Source organism: Geotrypetes seraphini, chromosome 5 (genome assembly GCF_902459505.1).
Source record: "Geotrypetes seraphini chromosome 5, aGeoSer1.1, whole genome shotgun sequence".
In the NCBI taxonomy this organism is placed as follows: Eukaryota; Metazoa; Chordata; class Amphibia; order Gymnophiona; family Dermophiidae; genus Geotrypetes; species Geotrypetes seraphini.
In genome coordinates, this window is record NC_047088.1 from 244,267,301 (window position 1) to 244,287,225 (window position 19,925).

General features: G+C 42.4%; 1 protein-coding gene across 1 annotated transcript in view; it reads left to right on the top strand.

Moving 5' to 3' along the window:
* The window catches only part of ESYT3 (extended synaptotagmin 3), a 167,389-nt gene that overhangs the window by 99,157 nt on the left and 48,307 nt on the right, over positions 1-19,925 (top strand). Inside the window, exons 4-7 of the mRNA XM_033946727.1 lie at positions 771-847; positions 14,082-14,151; positions 14,584-14,673; positions 18,566-18,621. Coding sequence (XP_033802618.1) covers positions 771-847; positions 14,082-14,151; positions 14,584-14,673; positions 18,566-18,621 — 293 coding nt within the window. The remainder of the gene's footprint in view (positions 1-770; positions 848-14,081; positions 14,152-14,583; positions 14,674-18,565; positions 18,622-19,925) is intronic.

Here is a 19,925-nt window from a genome sequence, read left to right on the forward strand (position 1 = left end):
AGAACATCGTTACTCAGCATTTTGAAGGAGGTTTGCCCTACTTAAACCTCAGACATTTAGTTTGGTGTGCTCATGACTGCTGCGGTGAGATTGAACACCATGGTGAAATCAAAAGAGCTGTCTGAGGCCTTCAAAAAGAAGATGATAGTACCCTGAGCCAACTTGCTTAGGTGGCACCCCCTCCCACCACATCACTTCTGGTGCCTCCTCCCTTCCTGTCCACCCCCCCCTCAGGCTTAACATCTCTTACCCCCCGTCCTGATTCAGTCTCTCTTTCTCTTCCCTTTCTCCCCTCCCTGGAGGCCTGGCCCGGCTCCCTCACCTCCTTCACAATCCTGTAATATATGTTAGTCATTGGGGGCAGCAGCACCATGACAGGCTGTGTTTGGTCAGCCTTCACCCTGCTATGTCCTGCCTTCTCAGATGCAATTTCCTGTGGGCAGGACGTAGAATAGGGATTCTGCTGTTGCTGCCGCCATCAATGTACAGGAGTGCGGGTGAGTGAGAGAGGTGAAGAAGCAGTGCTAGAACTACAAGGAAAGGGGGGGGAGACAAGATTTGGGGGGAGGAGAGAAAAAGCTTAACCTGTAAACCAGATGAGGTCAGAGGCTGGGTATTTTGAAGCCCTTTATCGCTGGTGCCTTGGGCCAGAGCTTCATCTGGTCCAGTGGTTGTTGGTCCTGCTGAGAAGGAGCAATATGCCGAAGCCGTTTGTTTGTCTTAACCTGCTGACAGAGCTGGAATACTGACATGCTATTTTATTCTTTCAGTCTCCCCGAATCAATGGTGTGAAGGTTTACACCAAACAGGTAGACAAGAGAGAAGTGATCCTGGATCTACAAATATGGTAATTTTACGTACATTGACATAAACAGTTTAATATAGACTCTGGTTATGGTGGGACCCTTGACTGTATATCTAAATGCATAGTCTACAGTCTCCTTGCACATGTTATGGATGATTTCCGTGGTTTATAGCAATAAAATACACCCCCCCCCCCCCCAATGCAAAGCCAACAAAATAGGCAGACAGTAGATCAACTCTAGCACAACACTTTTCCGAAGGCTCTCCACCCCTTGCCTGTCTTGGGTCCGTGTTCTTTTTGCACACTTTCAACGTTTAAACTGCACAGGATTCGATCCGATCTGAATTAACCCATGTTTTAAAAATGATTTTGGGGTCCTCAGTCAGCAATCCTGTGAAATCTTAATATGATATTACTGTTTTCTTTGGGAGTAAATGTTAACCTGTATGCTTGTTGTTTGTGTGGGTTAGGCCTATTCTATTTAACAATGGAGGTTTTTTTTATTTGTTTTTATTTGATTGTATTTTGTAAACCGCTTGGACCAGTACAATGAACGAGTGGTATAACAAGATTAATAGCCCATAAACCATGCCCATAAACCAAGATTAATAACCCATAGTACCTGTGCTAGGAAAACCTAGGCTTTTTGCATGCTCAAAGAATCCTTAATTGATCCCTAAAAGGAAAAGCTCTAATTAAATGGGTTGAAATTAGAGGATCAGAACCAGTTTGCAAAATACCTGTAATCTCTTGTTTACGATATCATTTGTGGAACTAGTATAAGTGCTGGAGGAGTGTAGTTACATGAGCTTTCTGTGTCTGGGCATAATTTATTGCAAATTTAAATAAAAATATACCATTTTAATTCATATGGGAGGATTGCACAGATGGGGACCTCATCTGTACATTTGCCTGTGTTTGCAGCAATCATACATGAAACATTATTTGCACATAGTGCATTTGTTAATTGCATCCAGTTGTTTAATGCACTATAAAAATGCAGATTCACCTAAGAAGGCATTTAGAGGTAAATTCCATAACCAGCACCTAAACTTAGGCCTCAGTAACGACAAAAAAGGGCAGTGTTGAAGTTGCTGAACGCCAAAGTAGGCATGGGCAACATCGGAAGTGGCATTAGGTGGGCTAAAGCAGCTACCTGTGATTCGCTCCAAGATAGGCGGCTGAAATGTAAGCCTGGAAAACCCTGGTCTACATTTCAGCCACCTATCTTTGCCGCTAGACCACAGCAGCCATAAGCTGATCACAGCAGGGGAATCTCTCTCCCCCCACCTCCCCACAGCTTTGGGGAGCCCTGCTTGCGCAGCTGATCGGAGGAGGGGAAATTCCCTTGCTGTGATCAACTGAGCCAGCTGCGGCGGACAGAGGACCCCCCCCCAACTGGTAGGAGGCATCCCTCCTGCCTATCATGCAGGGGGGAATGTTGGAGGGGCATGTGGCAAGAAAGAGTGGGCATTCCTCCTGCCTATTGCAGTGGGGGGGTGTTTCCAGTGTCTGGCAGGAGGGAGTGGGCATCCCTCCTGCCGGTTTGGGGATTTTCTGTCCGTTTCAGCTGACTCAATTGATCGCAACAGGGGAATTCCTGCTGACTCAGCTGATCAAGAGTGATTCCCCTGCTGCAATCTGTTTATGGCTGCTGTGGCCTAGGGCAAAGATAGGTAGCTGGGTTTTCCAGGCCTACATTTCAGTTACCTATCTTGGCTGAATCAGGCGCAATTCTGTAACTGTTGCCTTGAGTGACTGACACGCAAGTGGCAGCCATTTTTAAGGTAATACTGACTTGGGGCATGGTTACAGAATCCAGGTGTTACTGTATATAAGAGGCCAAAGCTCAGTTTCAGATATTCATGTGACCCTCTTTAACGGTTTGGAGGGGGTCTTTCTGAGACACAATGGAAAGCTTTTTGTACTAGAGTCTATAGACCAGTATGCTGCAAAACATTTGAAGCCGCGGCACAAGGACATCCGGAAATGCGCAGATGTCGATGCGATGACATCATGCGCATGTGTGATGTCATCATGTCGATGTCCTTACATGTGCAGGTGCCCTCCTGCTGTGGCCCTGAGCCTCCTATTATCGCCGGGGGAGAGGGGGGGGCTGGAGAAGGAAAGGAGAGGCGATGGCTAACTGCCTACAGGACGCCACGAGAGGCACGTCCTGTAAGCAGTCAGCCAGCGTTGGCGCCACGCAGCAAACAGTTTGCAATACATTGCTATAGAGTAGACCATAGTCAGCAGCGGTCCATCGGGCTTTGAGGACCCCCTTCAAAGGTTGCAAAATTTACCGTTAGGCAAGGATACTTTAAATGGCACCACTGTCGGCCGCAGCCTTAATGGCTGCCAATTGCATGCCAATCAACGGCACCATTTATAGAATTGCGTCTTTGGGAAAGGTAGACGTCAGAAATGTACGCCAGGGGTTTCAAGGCATACTTTTCCGGCATCTATCTTTTATGTGAATCACGCTTATGGAGGTTCTTTATAACACCTAACGCCATGTCTGGCGTTAGCCACGCCTACAGTGGTGTTAGGCATTGTAAAGTATCTCTATAGGCGCGATGAAGGCGCCTATTTTTTAAGGCGCCTACATTTTTCCTTTTAAATGCATTTTTCTAATTGTTTTAATCTTTTTTTTTTTTAATGATTTAAATGGCGTTTTCAACTTAAGTTAGGTGCCGTTTACAGATTATGGACCTCGGCTCTAAAAAATGTTCTGAAATAAAATCCAGTGAATCCTCCTCTTCTGTTTAGCAGTAAGTTTGCCATATGATCAGAAGAAAACAGAACTCTTCTAGTTGAGGTGGCAGTGATCCCCAAATGCCTTGAACAAAATTATGGAGCCCACCTGAACAGGTTTCAGATCTGTCTAGAATAATGATACATAAAGTAGAATAATAAGTGAAAATGAAACATTACTTCAGAGTAGAGAGTAGGACACGGGGACAAATTTCCCCTGGTCCCTGCAGGAACTCAATTTCCCCGTCCTCCCCCTATGAGTTTTGTTACTATCCCTGTCCCTGTCCCATTCCAGTAATCTTTGTCTTAACCATACATGCCTCGATTTTAAAAGGTTTGAGGTTTGTGCAGATAAAGACAGAGCTTAGGCATTGGTGGAATGAGGCATTATGACATCACAATCTGAGCTCTAGAATGTTGCTACTTATGATTTTAAAGCGTTCGAGGCTTGTGCAGATGAGGTCAAAGCTTAGGCATTGGTGGAATGAGGCATTATGACATCACAATCTGAGCTCTAGAATGTTGCTACTTATGATTTTAAAGCGTTCAAGGCTTGTGCAGATGAAGACGGAGCTTAGGCATTGGTGGAATGAGGCATTATGACATCACAATCTGAGCTCTAGAATGTTGCTACTTATGATTTTAAAGCGTTCCAGGCTTGTGCAGATGAGGACAGAGCTTGCAGGAATGTGGCAGAGACAGGAAAAGGACTTGCGGGAACAGGACGGAAAAATGAGTTCCCGTGGTGACGGAGAAAAATTTGTCCTCGTGTCGTTCTCTATTTCGGAGCTCACATGCCGTTTAATAATGTGATTATTTCACCATATTTATGGTGTATGTTCAAAATATTTTTGCCTATTGATTGCTTTGCTGCTTTGTGATGTTTAAGTTCCTGGTGGGTGTCTGCAGGACTGATTTTGCAGCCCAAATGCACTTTGTACAGTTTTATGGAATTTTTCTTCTCTAAATGTCAAGACGTTTATACAGTTGATTGATTGCTGGAAAAATGCAAGCATCCGTCAATTTGTCGTTTATCCTGCATCCTTATTGTGCCAAATTTCAACACAGTCCAGTGTGTTAAGAATTCTTTTAATGCCTTCTGTTCTGTCAGTGTTAAGTTTAAGTGGTTGCATCATACACTTGGCTACTTCAAAAGTAGCTTAGCCCTTTAAGTCTGCCAACCCCTTCTTAATGTCTTTATTGTACTTTGAAGTACGCCTGTAGTGACTGAGACAAAGACAGTGTTGTGGTGTATTCGATGCAAAGTGGAAGTTGGAGCGAGAGGCGGAAAGTGGCAAAGCAAATCTAGAAATTCCCTCTCGTTCCTGTTATGAAGGATAGAACGCAAATTCAATCCATTCAGAATTACAAGCAAGCTTTAAATCTTACATTGCTGTCAAAAAATTCTAAAAGGCGATTATCAGCTGAAATATACCGAAGCATAGGAAAGCATTGAAAAGTAACTGAGTTTTCAACATTTTCTTAAAATTCATCCTCCCCATACAGAACCGCAAGATACCAGGCAAGGCATTCCATAATTCTACGCCAGCCACAGATTCACTGATGCTCCAATCCTAGCGTGCATAGTCGACATTCTACCCTCCAAACTTAATTTCACGCCTCACCGCCCAGTCATTGCCTATTATAGATTCAAGTGAAAGCAAAATTTGTTGCTGTAAATTAGCATAGAGCGAATTTTCTTATACTTTAAGCTGTTACAAGCAAAACACGTAGCTTGATCCGACGGTTCCCGTTTCGATCCTGCGTCGGGGAACGGAATGGAGCACTCAGCAAACTCTCAAAAAATGTGGGGTGTCTCAAAAATTCAAGTTTCATTCCTATATACGAGCCTCCTCCAAAATTCGCTCTATGCTAGTTTACAGCAAAAAATTTTGCTTTCACTTGACTCTTTAATAGGCAATTTTCTCTCGGGGCTGTGGCTCCTTGTTTTTGCCTTCGTGTCTCTGAACATATTTTTGAATTCTAAGTGTTTGTTCTAGAAGTATGAATCTCGTCATTACACCTTTTGAGTGATTTTATGACTCATTCATATTATTCATCTATAGCTTTTTCAGTTATTTCTTTCTGTTAAGTTATTATTTGATTAGAAAAATCCTGACTGTGTCCTCCCTTATTGTTCATTTCTAAGCACTGGCTCCCAGGGATGTATAGAATTCTTTTAAAGTATCTGATTATAGTTCAAGTAATGTATTCTCATCTACCCAATTTTCTATCTAGTCGTTGTCTTCCATATGTTCCACATCAGACCCTAAGGGCTCCTTTTACGAACATAAGAAATGCCTGCACCGGATCAGACCTGGGGTCCATCCAGTCCGGTGGTCCGCAATACCTTAATCATTTGTATCCCTCAATGTGTCCCGCAAGAAGATGTGCGTCCAATTTTACCTTAAATCCTAAAATGGTGGTTTCCTCCACCACATCCTCTGGGAGAGCGTTCCAGGCGTTCACCACCCGCTGTGCGAAGCAGAACTTTCTGACATTGGTCATGGCCGTGACCCCTCTCAGCTTCAGTCCTTGTCCGAGTCACATTTGACAAAGTGAATAACGCTGTTTCTTGCTCTCCATCCTTTCCCCTTGTCGGTGAGTGAGCTTGCTCCATTCTGTCGATTCCTTTTAATATTTTAAAAGTCTCTATTAGATCCCCTCTCAGTCTTTTCTTCTCAAGGGTGAATAATCCCAGTTTTCTGAGGCGATCTTTGTAGCTCAGGTTCTCCATACCTTTTACTAGCTTCGTCGCTCGCCTCTGCACCCTCTCCAGCAGTGTTATATCCTTCGTCAGGTACGGAGACCAGTGTTGGACACAGTATTCCAAGTGTGGTCTGACCATTTCTCTATAAAGCGGCATTATGACCTCTTTCGATCTACTCGTGATTCCCTTCTTTATCATGCCCAACATCCTGTTAGCTTTCTTTGCCGCCGCCGCACACTGAGCCGACGGCTTCAGATTCCTGTCTATCAGTACCCGCAGGTCCTTTTCTTGTTCACTCTTCCCCAATGTTATACCTAACAGCTTATACTCATGCTCCTTGGTTTTCCTGCCCAGGTGCAACACTTTGCATTTTTCTACATTAAAACTCATGTGACAATTTTCTGCCCATCTCTCAAGTTGGTTCAAATCTCTCTGGAGTTCCTTGCTGTCTTTTTGTGATCTGATTGCCCGTCAAAGCTTTGTGTTATCTGCAAACTTGATGATGAGACTGGTCGTTGCTTCATCCAGGTCATTTACAAAGATATTGAATAAGATAGGCCCAAGAACCGAGCCCTGAGGCACGCCGCTAGTTACTTGCTTCCAGTCCGATTACTCCCCATTTATGCCTACTCTTTGTTTTCTGCATCTTAGTATATCCCCTTCTACTCCATGACTTTGTAGTTTTCTGAGAAGTCTCTCGTGTGGTACTTTGTCGAACGCTTTCTGGAAGTCCAAGTATATTATGTCCACCAGTTCAACGCTATTGACATGTTTGTTCACCGTTTTGAAGGTGCGCTAGCGTTTTTAGCGCACGCACCGGATTAGCGCTATAGCCGAAAAACTACCGCCTGCTCAAGGGGAGGCGGTAGCGGCTAGTGCGTGCGGCATTTTAGCGTGCGCTAAGCTCGTGCTAAAACCTCTAGCGCACCTTTGTAAAAGGAGCCCTAAGCTCTTCTCAACAGCATCTTCTCACTATCCCTTCTCATTGTTGTATTGGCTCGATGTTCTCGGACACACTTCCTTTAGCGTTGTTGCTCTGACCCTTTGAGATTGGATTGGATTAATTACTTTATATACTGTTTATCACAACGTATTTAAGCCAGTTTACAAAAAAATATTAAAAGCGCAACCCCCTGTTTTACTAAGGAGCCCTAAGTATTTCAACTACAGCAGTCTAAAGACAGAGAAACTATTCCAAAATTCATATATTTTCAAAACAATAACAAAAAAAATTTCTGCTCAAAAATGACAAAATCAAGAAGAAAATAATTTGCCTGTTTCTATTGGAGGGTCATGGATTAAATATTCTGCCTTTCTGTGGTACAACCAAAGTGGTTTACATTTATTTTATGCAGATACTTTGTCTATTCCTAGTGGCTCACAATCTAAGTTTTCTACCGGGGGCAATAGAGGGTTGGGTGATTTGCCAGGGTCACTGCAGTGGGAATCAAACCTACTTCCCTAAGATCTGAGCCCACTGTACTAACCATTAGAGAAAGGAAATGGGAACTTTTACAACCTCTGGGTGCGGAGGCAGCAGCTCTACCAGTGAGCCCCACCTTCATCCCACTATGGCAATTCTTATGTTACTGAGTATAGGGCAATCAAGCCATTGTGACATCACTGATGAGTTTGGCTCTTAGGCATTGGTGGAATGAGGCTTTATGACATCACAATCTCAGCTCTGGAATGTTGCTACTCTTTGGGTTTCTGATGGAAACAGGATGCTGGCCTTTAGGGACTTGTATACCACCTTTTTGTGGCTTTGGCATTTCAAAGCTGACATTCAAAGCGGTGGGCACTGGAGGATTAAGTGACTTGCCCAGGGTCACAAGAAGCAGCACTGGGATTTGATCTCACAACCTCTGGGTACTAAGGCATCAGCTTTACCAGTGAACCACATCTCCCCATTAGACCCCGCCTCCACTCCATACATTATTCTCTCAGTAGGACTGAAAACTCAGACCAAAAATTCAGAACCACCCTCAAGTCCAGTCTCTTCACCCAGGCATTTCCTCAATTGCATCTCTGATAACTTCGGCAATACGAGAACCCTAGCTCGCAGCTGATAGCCTATTACCCCGTGCCCTCCCCACTCCATTGCCATCCTATTATTTGTTCTCAAATTGTAACCCTTTTCCCCCCTGTTGTAACTTCCTTTTGTACATTTTGCTATTAAGGTTAACCCCCCCATTGTATTGGCTTTTTTAAAAAGCTTAGATGTTTCGTTATGATTTTGCGCTGTATCAAAATAACATGAACCTGACCTAGTCTGATGTAGTAAAATTGACGGAGGCAGGTGGCACCTTCTATACAGTTTATTGAAGAATGAGCTTTTGCGGACCAGAGTCCGCTTTGCCAATGCTTCCATCAGTAACTTGGTGGCCTGTGCCTACACCAGAAAATTGTGTTCTAATTCCTACTAACATATCATTTTGGTAATTTTGTCAGATTTGCCTGTTACTGAAACCTTTTTGATAGAAAATGTGACTTGATTTTCTATATCATGCATTCCTCCTTTTTTTTTTTTTTGATGAAATGCTTGTTTTGAGGGTGGACAAGCTTCTACATGTCCTGCAGTCTGAGCGGAATGATTTACACACGCCGGGGTGGGAAGGGATTTTGCCACAGCTGTTCCAGTTCCACTGAAGACTATGATACTGAATTGCTTTTACAATACCTTATCCACGCTTCCCCAGGGACATATTATTACAGGTGTACTGTGAGTAGTCTCCTGGGACAGCCTTGGTTGCCGGATGATGATGAAACTCCAGGCCTGTCAGTAAGTAACTAGAAACCAGTGGTACAGAAATGACCAGATTCCCACCCCAAAACATAAGAATAGCCAAACTGTGTCCATCTCAAGGGCAGTATCCTTTTAAAAAAAAACAAAACAAAACTTTATTGATTTTCAAACTTTGACAGTGCAATACAATTAATTGAACATAAAATACTGCATAAAACGCACTATTAACTACACAAGTAATACATAAAACAATCATTTTCTCCCACCCTCCTCTCAATTATTAATACAATAAGACATATGAAGTGATTACAATATTATAATTAAGTAATTCAAATCCTCAAAATACATTTCCCTCCCACCACCCACCCACCCTGGATGTGTAAGGAAATCTAAGAAAAGGAGAGATACATGACCCTTACTGCGAGGTAACAAATGTAGTCAATGGACTCCACACTTTATTAAATGAACAACTAAACCCCATACATTCCGCATTCATTCTCTCATATTTATATATGGTACACACATTTGCCCACCAAAATGTGTAATTTATTCTGTCGTGGCTCTTCCAGTTGTGTGACCATTTGGATAGCTATTCCCGTCACGATCAGGAAAAGAAATAGCCCAGTATCCTATTTTCACAGTGGCCAATCCAGAGTAGCAACATTCCATGCTACCGGCCCCAGGGCAAGCAGTGGCTTCCTCCATGGCTGTATCGATAGCAGACTACCCAACAGAACTGCTACATATAGCGCAGTGTCTCTCAAACTGTGTGCCATGACACAGTGGTGTGCCCCAAAGAGATTCTAGGTGTGCCACGAGAGATTCCAGAATTTTACTTTATTTTAAAAAATTCCCTTCATAAGTATACACTAGGGATCTTTTCCAGATAAGCCCCGCCAAAAAGTTAACCCCCGCCACCCAAAAAAGATTATAAAAAAGAGGCGCGATGTGTATAAAGTAAAGTGGGGGGGGGGGTTCCCCCCCCACGCCTCCCCCGTCGGAGCCCTTAAAAAATGGTCGACAGTTTATCCTATTTTTTATAATGTTAAGTTTCATATCCTCTTTTTTATAATCTTTTTTGGGTGCTCCGACGGGGGGGTGTCGCGCCGCATTGCGGGGCCGTTGTGCTGAGAACTTCACTGGTTAAGGTTGCGTGCGCTGGCAAAAGGTGGCGGGGCTTAACTTTCGGCGCATGCACTTTTTCCATTAGTGGCGGGGCTTATCTGGAAAAGATCCTACACTAGAATGACACACAAGAGTCTGTCAACATTATGAGCGTCTGTGTGCTTAAGGATACAACCGCCCAGACAAGCATCATTCTTTAATATGATTTGTCTTGAAAACTAACAGCAAGTAATACTCCAGATTCAGAACACAGCTGTTCGCCTCATTTTTGGGATTAAAAAAATGAGAGCACATTATTCCTTTTTATCAAAAACTTCACTGGTTGCCGGTAGAGTCCAGAGTTCTGTTTAAATTCTTTAGTATCTGTTATAAAGCAGTTTTCGGTATGTTACCTGACTATCTTGCTCTCCATTTTCTCTTGAGTCACTCTAACGCCTTAATACGTTCAGTGTTTTTACAAAAAATCTTGTTTTAAACTGATCTACTCCAATTTTACTTGCTTATTTTACCTCTCGTTTTATTTCTGTTCCCACTGTATGTATTAACTTTCCTTGTTGTAAACCGCTTCAAACTTTTTGGTATAGCAGTATATTAAAAAAAAATTTTATTATTATTATTAACTTTAGTTTTATTTTTTTATGCAGTAGTTATCCTAACTTGAGCAACAGAGCAATCAAGGCTTTGTTACCGTTTGCATCGTCTTTTCTTTGCAAACTTGGATTTTCAGCTCTGACAGAAATATTTAAAAAGAGAACAACTGTAGATGGTGGATACTGAACTGCTTGTTTGCTTGTCAACTATCGAGCTGCATTTTGAGTTAATTTGTGCTCAAAAACAAGCACATCCATCGCGATGATTAGCAATTCTATTCTATCTAATTCAGTTTCACCGTTGTTACAATTACCCTTATATAATTTAAAGAACTTTAAATAAATAACTCTCAAATGTAATTTTATTGTAATTTTATCATTTCAGTTATAATTTGCCATGAAAAACATTTGCTCCATTTAGTGTGCCGGAGCTAAAAAAGTTTGAGAGACACTGATATAGTGGGTATGAATGATCTATTGGTCCTCAGAAGCAGAGCAGTCAGATCCATGGACACAGTTAATTTTTATTCCTACTAGTACTACTTATCACTTATATAGCGCTGAAAGGCGTATGCAGCGCTGTACATTTTGACATTTATAGACGGTCCCTGCTCAGAAGAGCTTACAATCTAACTTGGACAGACAGCCATGACATATAGGGTTGGGGATGCTGAATCCAAGGTGAAAGGAGTTGGTATCTCTTCTATACTAAGGACTCAGCAAAGAAAGGTCCAGTGGAGAGATGAAAACAATCGAACTGTCAGACCAAATATATTATTCTGTTGGTATTTGGTTTGCCTGGACTGGTCTAATTCCTCTACTGAATAACGGTCTGATTCAATGGCGTAGACCAGGGCATAGTTGCACGTGGTTCAATCAGTGGGTGTGATCAAGGTGTCATTTTGCTAAATTCTTAGTTATCCTTAGTGCATGATCTGGCTGGATCCAAAGAATGTAAAAATGAGCATAAATAGACACTCTCCTTTTCATATGGCATTGCTTCCAAATATGCCACACCTTTTTTGTCGTAGTTGCAGTTTATGGTTATAGCAGCAGATTTAATGTTTAATATTACCAGCTATAATTGTTTCATTTATATCATGTAAATTACAACATTTGTGTGGTGTTACTAGCACACATTAGACTAGGGGTGTCCAACCTTTTGGCTTTCCTGGGCCGCATTGCTGAAAAATATGTTTCTGGGGCCGCACAAACGCTGCAGCAAGACAGAGGAGGGAGCCGGCAAGATGGTAAACACCCAGGGGCAGCAGAGGAAAACACTGCATCGCCCTCGACCGGGGCTGCCCAAAATACTTCACGGGGCCGCAGGTTGGACACCCCTGCATTAGACTGTAAGCTCCACGGTCTGTGTCTGTATATGGCCGTTTGGTGGAGGATGGGCTGGGGAGGGCTTCAATGGCTGGGAGGGTGTAGAAGGGCTGGAGTAAGTCTTAATAGAGATTTCGGCAGTTGGAACCCAAGCACAGTACCGGGTAAAGCTTTGGATTCTTGCCCAGAAATAGCTAAGAAGAAAAAATTAAAAAATTTAAATTGAATCAGGTTGGGCAGACTGGATGGACCATTTGGGTCTTTATCTGCCGTCATCTACTATGTTACTACGTTACTATCTTCTACTAAGAGAGTCCAATCTTTGAGCAGAAGATGTTAAGCCATTTTCACTTCAGATCTGCAAGAAAAATTCAAAAATGGGCTACAATTTTTTTTTCCCCACAAAACTTTGCTTTTATTGTTTTGTCATAATAAAGGCTGCCTTTCCAAAGTTAACAATCCATAGGATAGGTTTAATCATTACATTCTCTAGTGCAGTGGTTCCCAACCCTGTCCTGGAAGACGAGCAGCCAGTCAGGGTTTCTGGATCGCCCTAATGAATAAGCATGAAAGAGATTTGCATGTAATGAAGATGATAGGCATGCACATCTGCTCCATGCATATTCATTAGGGCTACCCCAAAAGCCCGACTGGCTAGTGGTCTTCCAGGATAGGGTTGGGGACCGCTGATGGGAGTGTATCGCGTCATACTAAGGGCTTCTTTTACTAAGGCGTGCTAACGTTTTTAGCACGTGCTGCCTCCCGCGCTACGTGTAAAAACTTAACGCCAGCTCAGTGGTGGCGTTAGCGTCTAGCGCGCGCTAAAACCGCTGGCGCAGCTTAGTAAAAGGAACCCTTAGTATGGCATACCTTCTTAAATATATAAGGTAATTAGATGTACTACAATTATGAAATTTAGGTCAGACACATACGTAATAATAAACTTTGAGATGAAAGTATTAGTCTAAAAACTAAGGGGTCCTTTTATTAAGGTGCACTAACCAATTTAACACATGCTAATCTTTAGCGCACACTAAATCAGTTAGCGTGCCTTAATAAAGGACCCCTAGATAAAATAGGAACAGTCAAGGACTTATCAGCAGCCCCCTATACATCATAAGGTAATCATGCCATACTGGGACAGACCATAGGTCCATCAAGCCCAGTATCCTGTTTCCAACAGTGGCCAACCCAGGTCCCAAGCACCTAGCTAGATCCCAAGTAGTAAAACAGATTTAATGCTGCTTATCCTAGGAATAAGCAGTGGATTTCCCTAAGCCGTCTCAATAATAGCCTATGGTCTTCTCTGTTAAAAAATTCAAACCTTTTTTTTTTTTTTTTTTTTTTTAAACCCTGCTAAGCTAATTGATTTTACCACATTCTCCGGCAATGAATTCCAGAATTTAATTACACATTGTGTGAAGAAATATTTTCTACGGTTTGTTTTAAATCTACTACTTAATAGCTTCGTTGCATGCCGCCTAGTCCTAGTATTTTTGGAAAGAGTGAACGAGCGATTCACATCTACCCTTTCCACTCCACTCAGTATTTTATAGACCTCTTTCATATCACCCCTGAGCTGTCTCTTCTCCAAGCTGAAGAGCCCTAACCACTTGAGCCTCTCCTCATAGGGAAGTCATCCCAAACCTTTTATCATTTTTGTCGCCCTTCTCTGTATCTTTTCTAATTCCACTATATCTTTTTGAGATACGGCGACCAGAATTGCACACAGTATTAGAATTGTGTGTGGAGTCCACATGGAGGCAGGAACCACCCTACCAAATTAGATGTCGGCAGGAAAATCTTTAGCCTAGAAACAGTCCATATAAGAGACGCAGAATAAAGGATAGATGGGAGAGAAAAAGGCAGTCTAATGTATTTCTTATAAGTCGAGCTCACATGTTGTTGAAAAACCAGCAGAACTCTGGTTTCTAGAACTCTTAGCTGCACACTGGTTCAGAAGACACTGTACAGTGTAGGTTTTGAGTGCTACAACATAAACCCTCCCTTCTCTTTTTGCAGTTACATAGGAGACTGTGAGATCAACGTGGAAGTGAAGACATTGTGTAAGGCAGGAGTGAAAGGCGTTCAGGTGCGTAAAGATCACACATGCTTAAATTGATAGGGGCCACTTCAGTGTTATCACCTATAACATCTAGGGGAGCTTTACTTCCCCACCCCCACCCCCCCTTGACCACCATAAGCTATGCCAATGCACCTAGACATACAAAGTGAAATAAAACACAGAGCTTCAAAGTTACCCAGTTCCAGGAGTGAAACTGTAGGCCATTCCTGGATTTCTACCAACCTCATACTGTTGCGCTATGGGACATGCAACACAGATTTTAATCCAATATTGCGTTGGGTGTAACTTTAAAAGCCTGGACTGGTCAAAAAGTCTCCCTCCTAAAACTGAGTAACTTGGCAGCTCTGAAAACAGGTTATTTATAGGAAAGGTTTTAATTTTGGAAACAAGTATTGATTCCATGCAGTTTTACACTTGTTTATTCTGCTTTGGTTGTAGGTCCATGGGACTTTGCGGGTGATCTTAGCACCTCTCCTTTCTCAAGTACCTTTTGTGGGAGCTGTGACCATGTTTTTCATTCAGAAACCTGTAAGTGTGTGTGTGTGTGTGGGGGGGGGGGGGGTTGTGGTTGTTTTTTTTAAATATTGATGTCCAATAGAAATTTGGTCCAGAACTCTTAGTTAAAATTCACAGCCAAAGGCATTTGGATTTTTTCAACTCTTAAAATGAAATACCACCCATGTAATTTCCAGCAGCACAAAAATAAAGGTCTGCAAAAAAAAAAAAAAATTATATGTAAGGAAAAAAGACCAACCCAGTTTCAAATGGAAAGAAGTTAGTCTTACAAAAAAAGTCAAATATCATAACATCAAATGGGCTGAATATATCAATATAAAATAAAATTGAGAGATGCGGACTCATACAGGATTGCTGATAATCTGTTATCATTGTCCAAATATAAAATGAATGCCAGTTTGTGTTGTCCAAGTAAGTGTAAGTGCCCCATATATTTTGGCATGACACCAGCATCAGAGTATCTGAAAAAATAGCGTAATTTTAATTCTAAGGCAGGACAATGAATCAAATTACTATGTATGTTAAAACAGTCTCAGATTAACCTACACAACACACATCCCCTGTTTTACTAAGGTGGCTATGCATTTTTAGCGCATGCTAACCGCTAACGCGTCCATAGACTAAATGGCGTGTTGGCATTTAGCTTGTGGTTAGCGCACCTTTGTAATTAACAAAAAATGGTGTACATTATCACTAAGCAAGCCAGATTGCCTTCTGCAGTAATAAATTTGACATGTTGTCTAGACCACTGTTTTTTCAACCGCCGGACCGGTGCCGGTCCGCAGGAAATTTCTGCCGGTCCGCGGAGGACCAGCAAGATTGCTGCTGCTGCTGCTAAACCCAACAGGAAATCTTCTTTTCAACGTCAATTCTGACGTCGGAGAGGACGTTCTAGGCCAGCCAATCTCTGCCTGGCTGGCCCAGAACGTCCTCTCCAACGTCAGAATTGATGTCGGAAAGATTTCCTGTCAGGTTTAGCAGCAGCAGCAGGGCAGTAAGAACAGGGGAAAGGAAGGAGGGAGGCTTTTTTTTTTTTGGCAGCAAGGAGGGAAGGAGGTAGTCAGGCAAGCAGAATGGCTTTGGCCAGGGAGGGAGGGAGAGAGGTAGACAGGCAGACAGGCTGGCTTCGGAGGTGGGGTTGGGACAAAGTGTGGAAGGCAGTGAGAGGGACATAGGAAGGAGGCACTGGTGGCACTAAAGACATGGGAAGGAGGCACTGGGGGCACTAAAGACATAGGAAGGGGCACTAAGGACATGGGAAGGAGGCACGGGAGCACTAAGGACATGGGAAGGAGGCACTGGGGGCATGGGAAGGAAAGAGGGAGGGAATAGAAAGGGACAATTGTTGGGCCTGAGTGCAGAAAGAAAAAAATAAAAGAAAGGATACACAGATAGAAGGAAACGCAACCAGAGACTCATGAAATTACCAGACAGCAAAGGTAGGAAAAATGATTTTATTTTCAATTTAGTGATCAAAACATGTCAGTTTTGAGAATTTATATCTGCTGTCTATATTTTGCATTATATTTGTCTATTTTTCTATAGTTACTGAGTTTGACTGAGTTCGCGGATATGGGGTGGAAACGGGGTTTTTAAATTTTAGTCCTAGTAGTGTGCCGGTCCACAAAATAATTCTTTTATTTCTGCCGGTCCACGGGTGTAAAAAGGTTGAAAAACACTGGTCTAGACTGAACCCCACTTCCCTCCCAAAAAAACAACCCAAAATATATTGATCACTTTATAGAAAACAACAAATATTTGCAAAAACAAAAGCCAAACAAACTTGACCACTGCAGATAAAAAATTACCCCTGTTCATCAAAAGTGATCACAAAATGCTAAACCAAAAAATATATTTTATATTTATTTATTTTTAGTATTTATATACCACTTATATCATTCATATCTGTCGCTACTTGGGCTCAGGAAAAGAAGTATTGGGGCAAAATCCCAGGGCTGTCTCGATTCAGAGCAGTGGTATTGTGAACAATATCATAACAAGATGCCTGTTTTAAAAAAAATTCCAAAAATGCACCTACAGTATTTATGAAGGCAATGTAGCCTTTTATAAAATAGGTTCCCAGAAGTTTAAGAACATAAGGTCCATCTACTCCAGTAGCCCTTCTTCACGGTGGCCAGACCTTGAGATGTAAACATCATAAATGAATTCATGGTTAAATGTCTTATATTCTTTGGTATTTCTGAGCCATAGACTGTAAAGTCCACCTAGTACTATCCTTAGAGTCCAACCATTGGAGTTGCCACTGAAGTTCACACCAACCTATCCAACCATCTTGTCATTCGCAGGATACATACCATAAAATCTATCCAGCAATGTCCTCATGTTTCAAGTTACTGGAGTTCCCATTGATGCCCTCCCCGACCCTTCCTACACCAAATCTCCATATGCCCAGTCCTGGCCTTTGTTTTTCGATTTATACCATTTGTTTTCTAATTAGAGATCCTCTATGTTTATCCCATGCTTTTTTGAATTCCGTCACCATTTTCTTCTCCACCACCTCCCTCAGGAGGGCATTCCAAGCATCAACCACCCTCTTCGGTCCTCTGACCTGGGTTAGCCCCTGTTAGAAATAGGATGCTGGTTTGATGGACCTTCAGTCTGTCCCAGTATGACAACTCTTATGTAAGTTCCCCCAAAGTGCACAGATGCTTTCACACAAATTTACTCCTGCACATGTGTGTACACATTTTAACAAAATACACTGCACCTCTTAACTATGCCCCTGGGAATTCCTGCGCATATGTCACATAAAATCAGGAATTAATTAGTGGCATAGCCATGGGAGGGCTCCCTCTAAAACTGCATTGCATTCTTTAACTGGCTGGCAGGGATGCCAAAGCCCTGCCAGTCAAAGAAATTATCTATCAAGCCATTCTCCCCCTTGTGGTGTTGCAATAACCCAGAAGACACCTGGATTCCTTGCACATGCTCAGTTCACTCATGCTTGGGGAATCCCAGAGTTGGTGGCTGGAGGCAATCCAGCAGTTTCTGGGTTACTTCAACAGCGTAAGGAAGAAGGGAGCAGTTCAGCCAAAAATTGTTTTGGCTGGTGTGGCTTCGGCATTCATTCATTCATTCAATTTTCTATACCGTTCTCCCAGGGGAGCTCAGAACAGTTTATTTTTAACCCGTGGGAAGGAGGAGGGATGAAATACATTGCCCCCCTCAGTCAACCTCTGGGATCTCCCCCCCCAAAAAAAAATAAATAAATATATATATATATATCAGAGAGCTGGCTATGTGCTGTGTAACTACTTTCTTTTTTCAGTTCAAATCTTTTTTATTGAAAATTATGATAAGAAAAAGAGCCATTCAGTAACAACCACAGTTCACAAAAGTCTAGAGTACATTATAGAAAACATATCAGAAATGCAATATGATGTGTACAGTATATAGATAATTATTCATAAGGAATGCAAATAAATGTCAATAGCATGTATAATTCTGCAGTTTTAGTCAGAGCCATTCTGCATTTGCTTTATAAAATTATCTTAAATATTGGGCTTTTATTTAGTTAAATGAAGAGAGTATCATTGGGTAGAGAGTACTATTGGGTGGGGAGGGGTGGGTGTGGAGAGGGATGGTAAAGGTTCAAACACATATAGATATAGTGGGGGTTTATTGAAATTGGAATTTGTCTTTTATTATGTATATTATATTATAATAGTTGATGCATTATTGATGTGCTTTAATGTTGTATTTGCTGTATTTTATGATGTTTGCATAAATAAAATTGTTTGAATCAAATTATCTTAAATATTCTGTGATATAGGCAGTCTGGAACATCGGAAACTTGCTTACAGCTTGCACTTATTTAATATGGCATGGATCCAAATTCTGTATGAAAATAAATTGATAACATTTTCTTGAATGTTTCTTCTAGCACCTGGAAATCAACTGGACGGGATTAACAAACCTCCTGGAAATTCCTGGAGTCAGGTAGAAACTGTTCACTCGTGCTTTTGGCTAAAGAAGTGTGTGCTAGCCCCTCAGATATAACCTCCCTTTTACAAAACCGCAATAGTGGTTTTTAGCATAGGGAGGCACCCTGAATGCTCTGTGCTACCCCCGAAGCTCATTAGCGTTCCTATGAGCGTCGGGAGCAGCGCGGAGCATTCCGCGTGCCTTCCTGCGCTAAAAAAAATGCTATTGCGGTTTTGTAAAAGGGGGGGGGGGGGATAGTGAGTTAATTTAAGCGGCCGCACCAAACACTTTGCAGTTTAATTGTTCCATAACTGCACCTAGTTGTACGGTAAGACCCAGATTCTATAAATGGCACCTGAATTTAGGCCCCTAGTCCAGTGCGCTTAGCCAATCTAAGCACCTAAGTTCATTTTCTTAGTTGGCGCTGTTAATTGACACGCCATTAAAAAAATCAAAAAGACAATTTAAAATAAATTAATTAGCTGGTAGGCACCTAACTCAGAAGGCGCCTTTCACTTCGAGGTAGGTGTGTACACCGAGATGCCTATCAGCAAGTAAGCGTGGCTAGGGGTAGATTTGCTGCAGATTATGGGCGTGGTTCGACGTAGGAGCCAATAGACACCTCACTTAAATGCACTCACTTAGGCCAACCCCCCCTTGTCCTAAATAGCAGTGCACCTAAGGATTCGATGCCTACCAGTGCCTAAGAGTGCATGGGCACCACTAGGTGCGATTTTATAAAAGGCGCCTAGAAGATGATTGACAATTCCGCTCAACAGCACCAAGCAGTTAGGCGCTGTTTCTAGAATCAGGGCCTAAGAGGGTAATTTTCAAAAGGTAAGGCAAACATAGATGCTGGGATTATGCGCGCTAAGCACAAATTCTACATTGGCAGTTACGTATATAAGTCCTAAGTTACAAGCCTAACTTTTAGGCTAGCTCAAAGGGCTGGTGTAAATGTGTGTGCCTAATTGATACTATTCCCAGAGTCCCACAAACTTTTTTAAAGCCGCGACGCACTAAACTCAGGGCCGCAGCTGGATGACCTCCAGATGGGTCCTGACCCTGCAACTACCACACCGGTGGGAGGGGTACTGCAGAGAGGAGGAGAGACGCTGGCGCTGGCCGACTGCCTACAGGACGCGCCTCTTGCAACAAAAGGCACACCCGATAAGGAGTCAGCCGGCGCTGGCATCTCACGGCACGCAGTTTGCGATACACTGATCCAACCCCTGTAGAATTTGGGAACCTCAAGCTCATATAATTACCTACCATTCTTTGTTTACTCTAATTTTGAGATGTCAATCAATTTATTCATA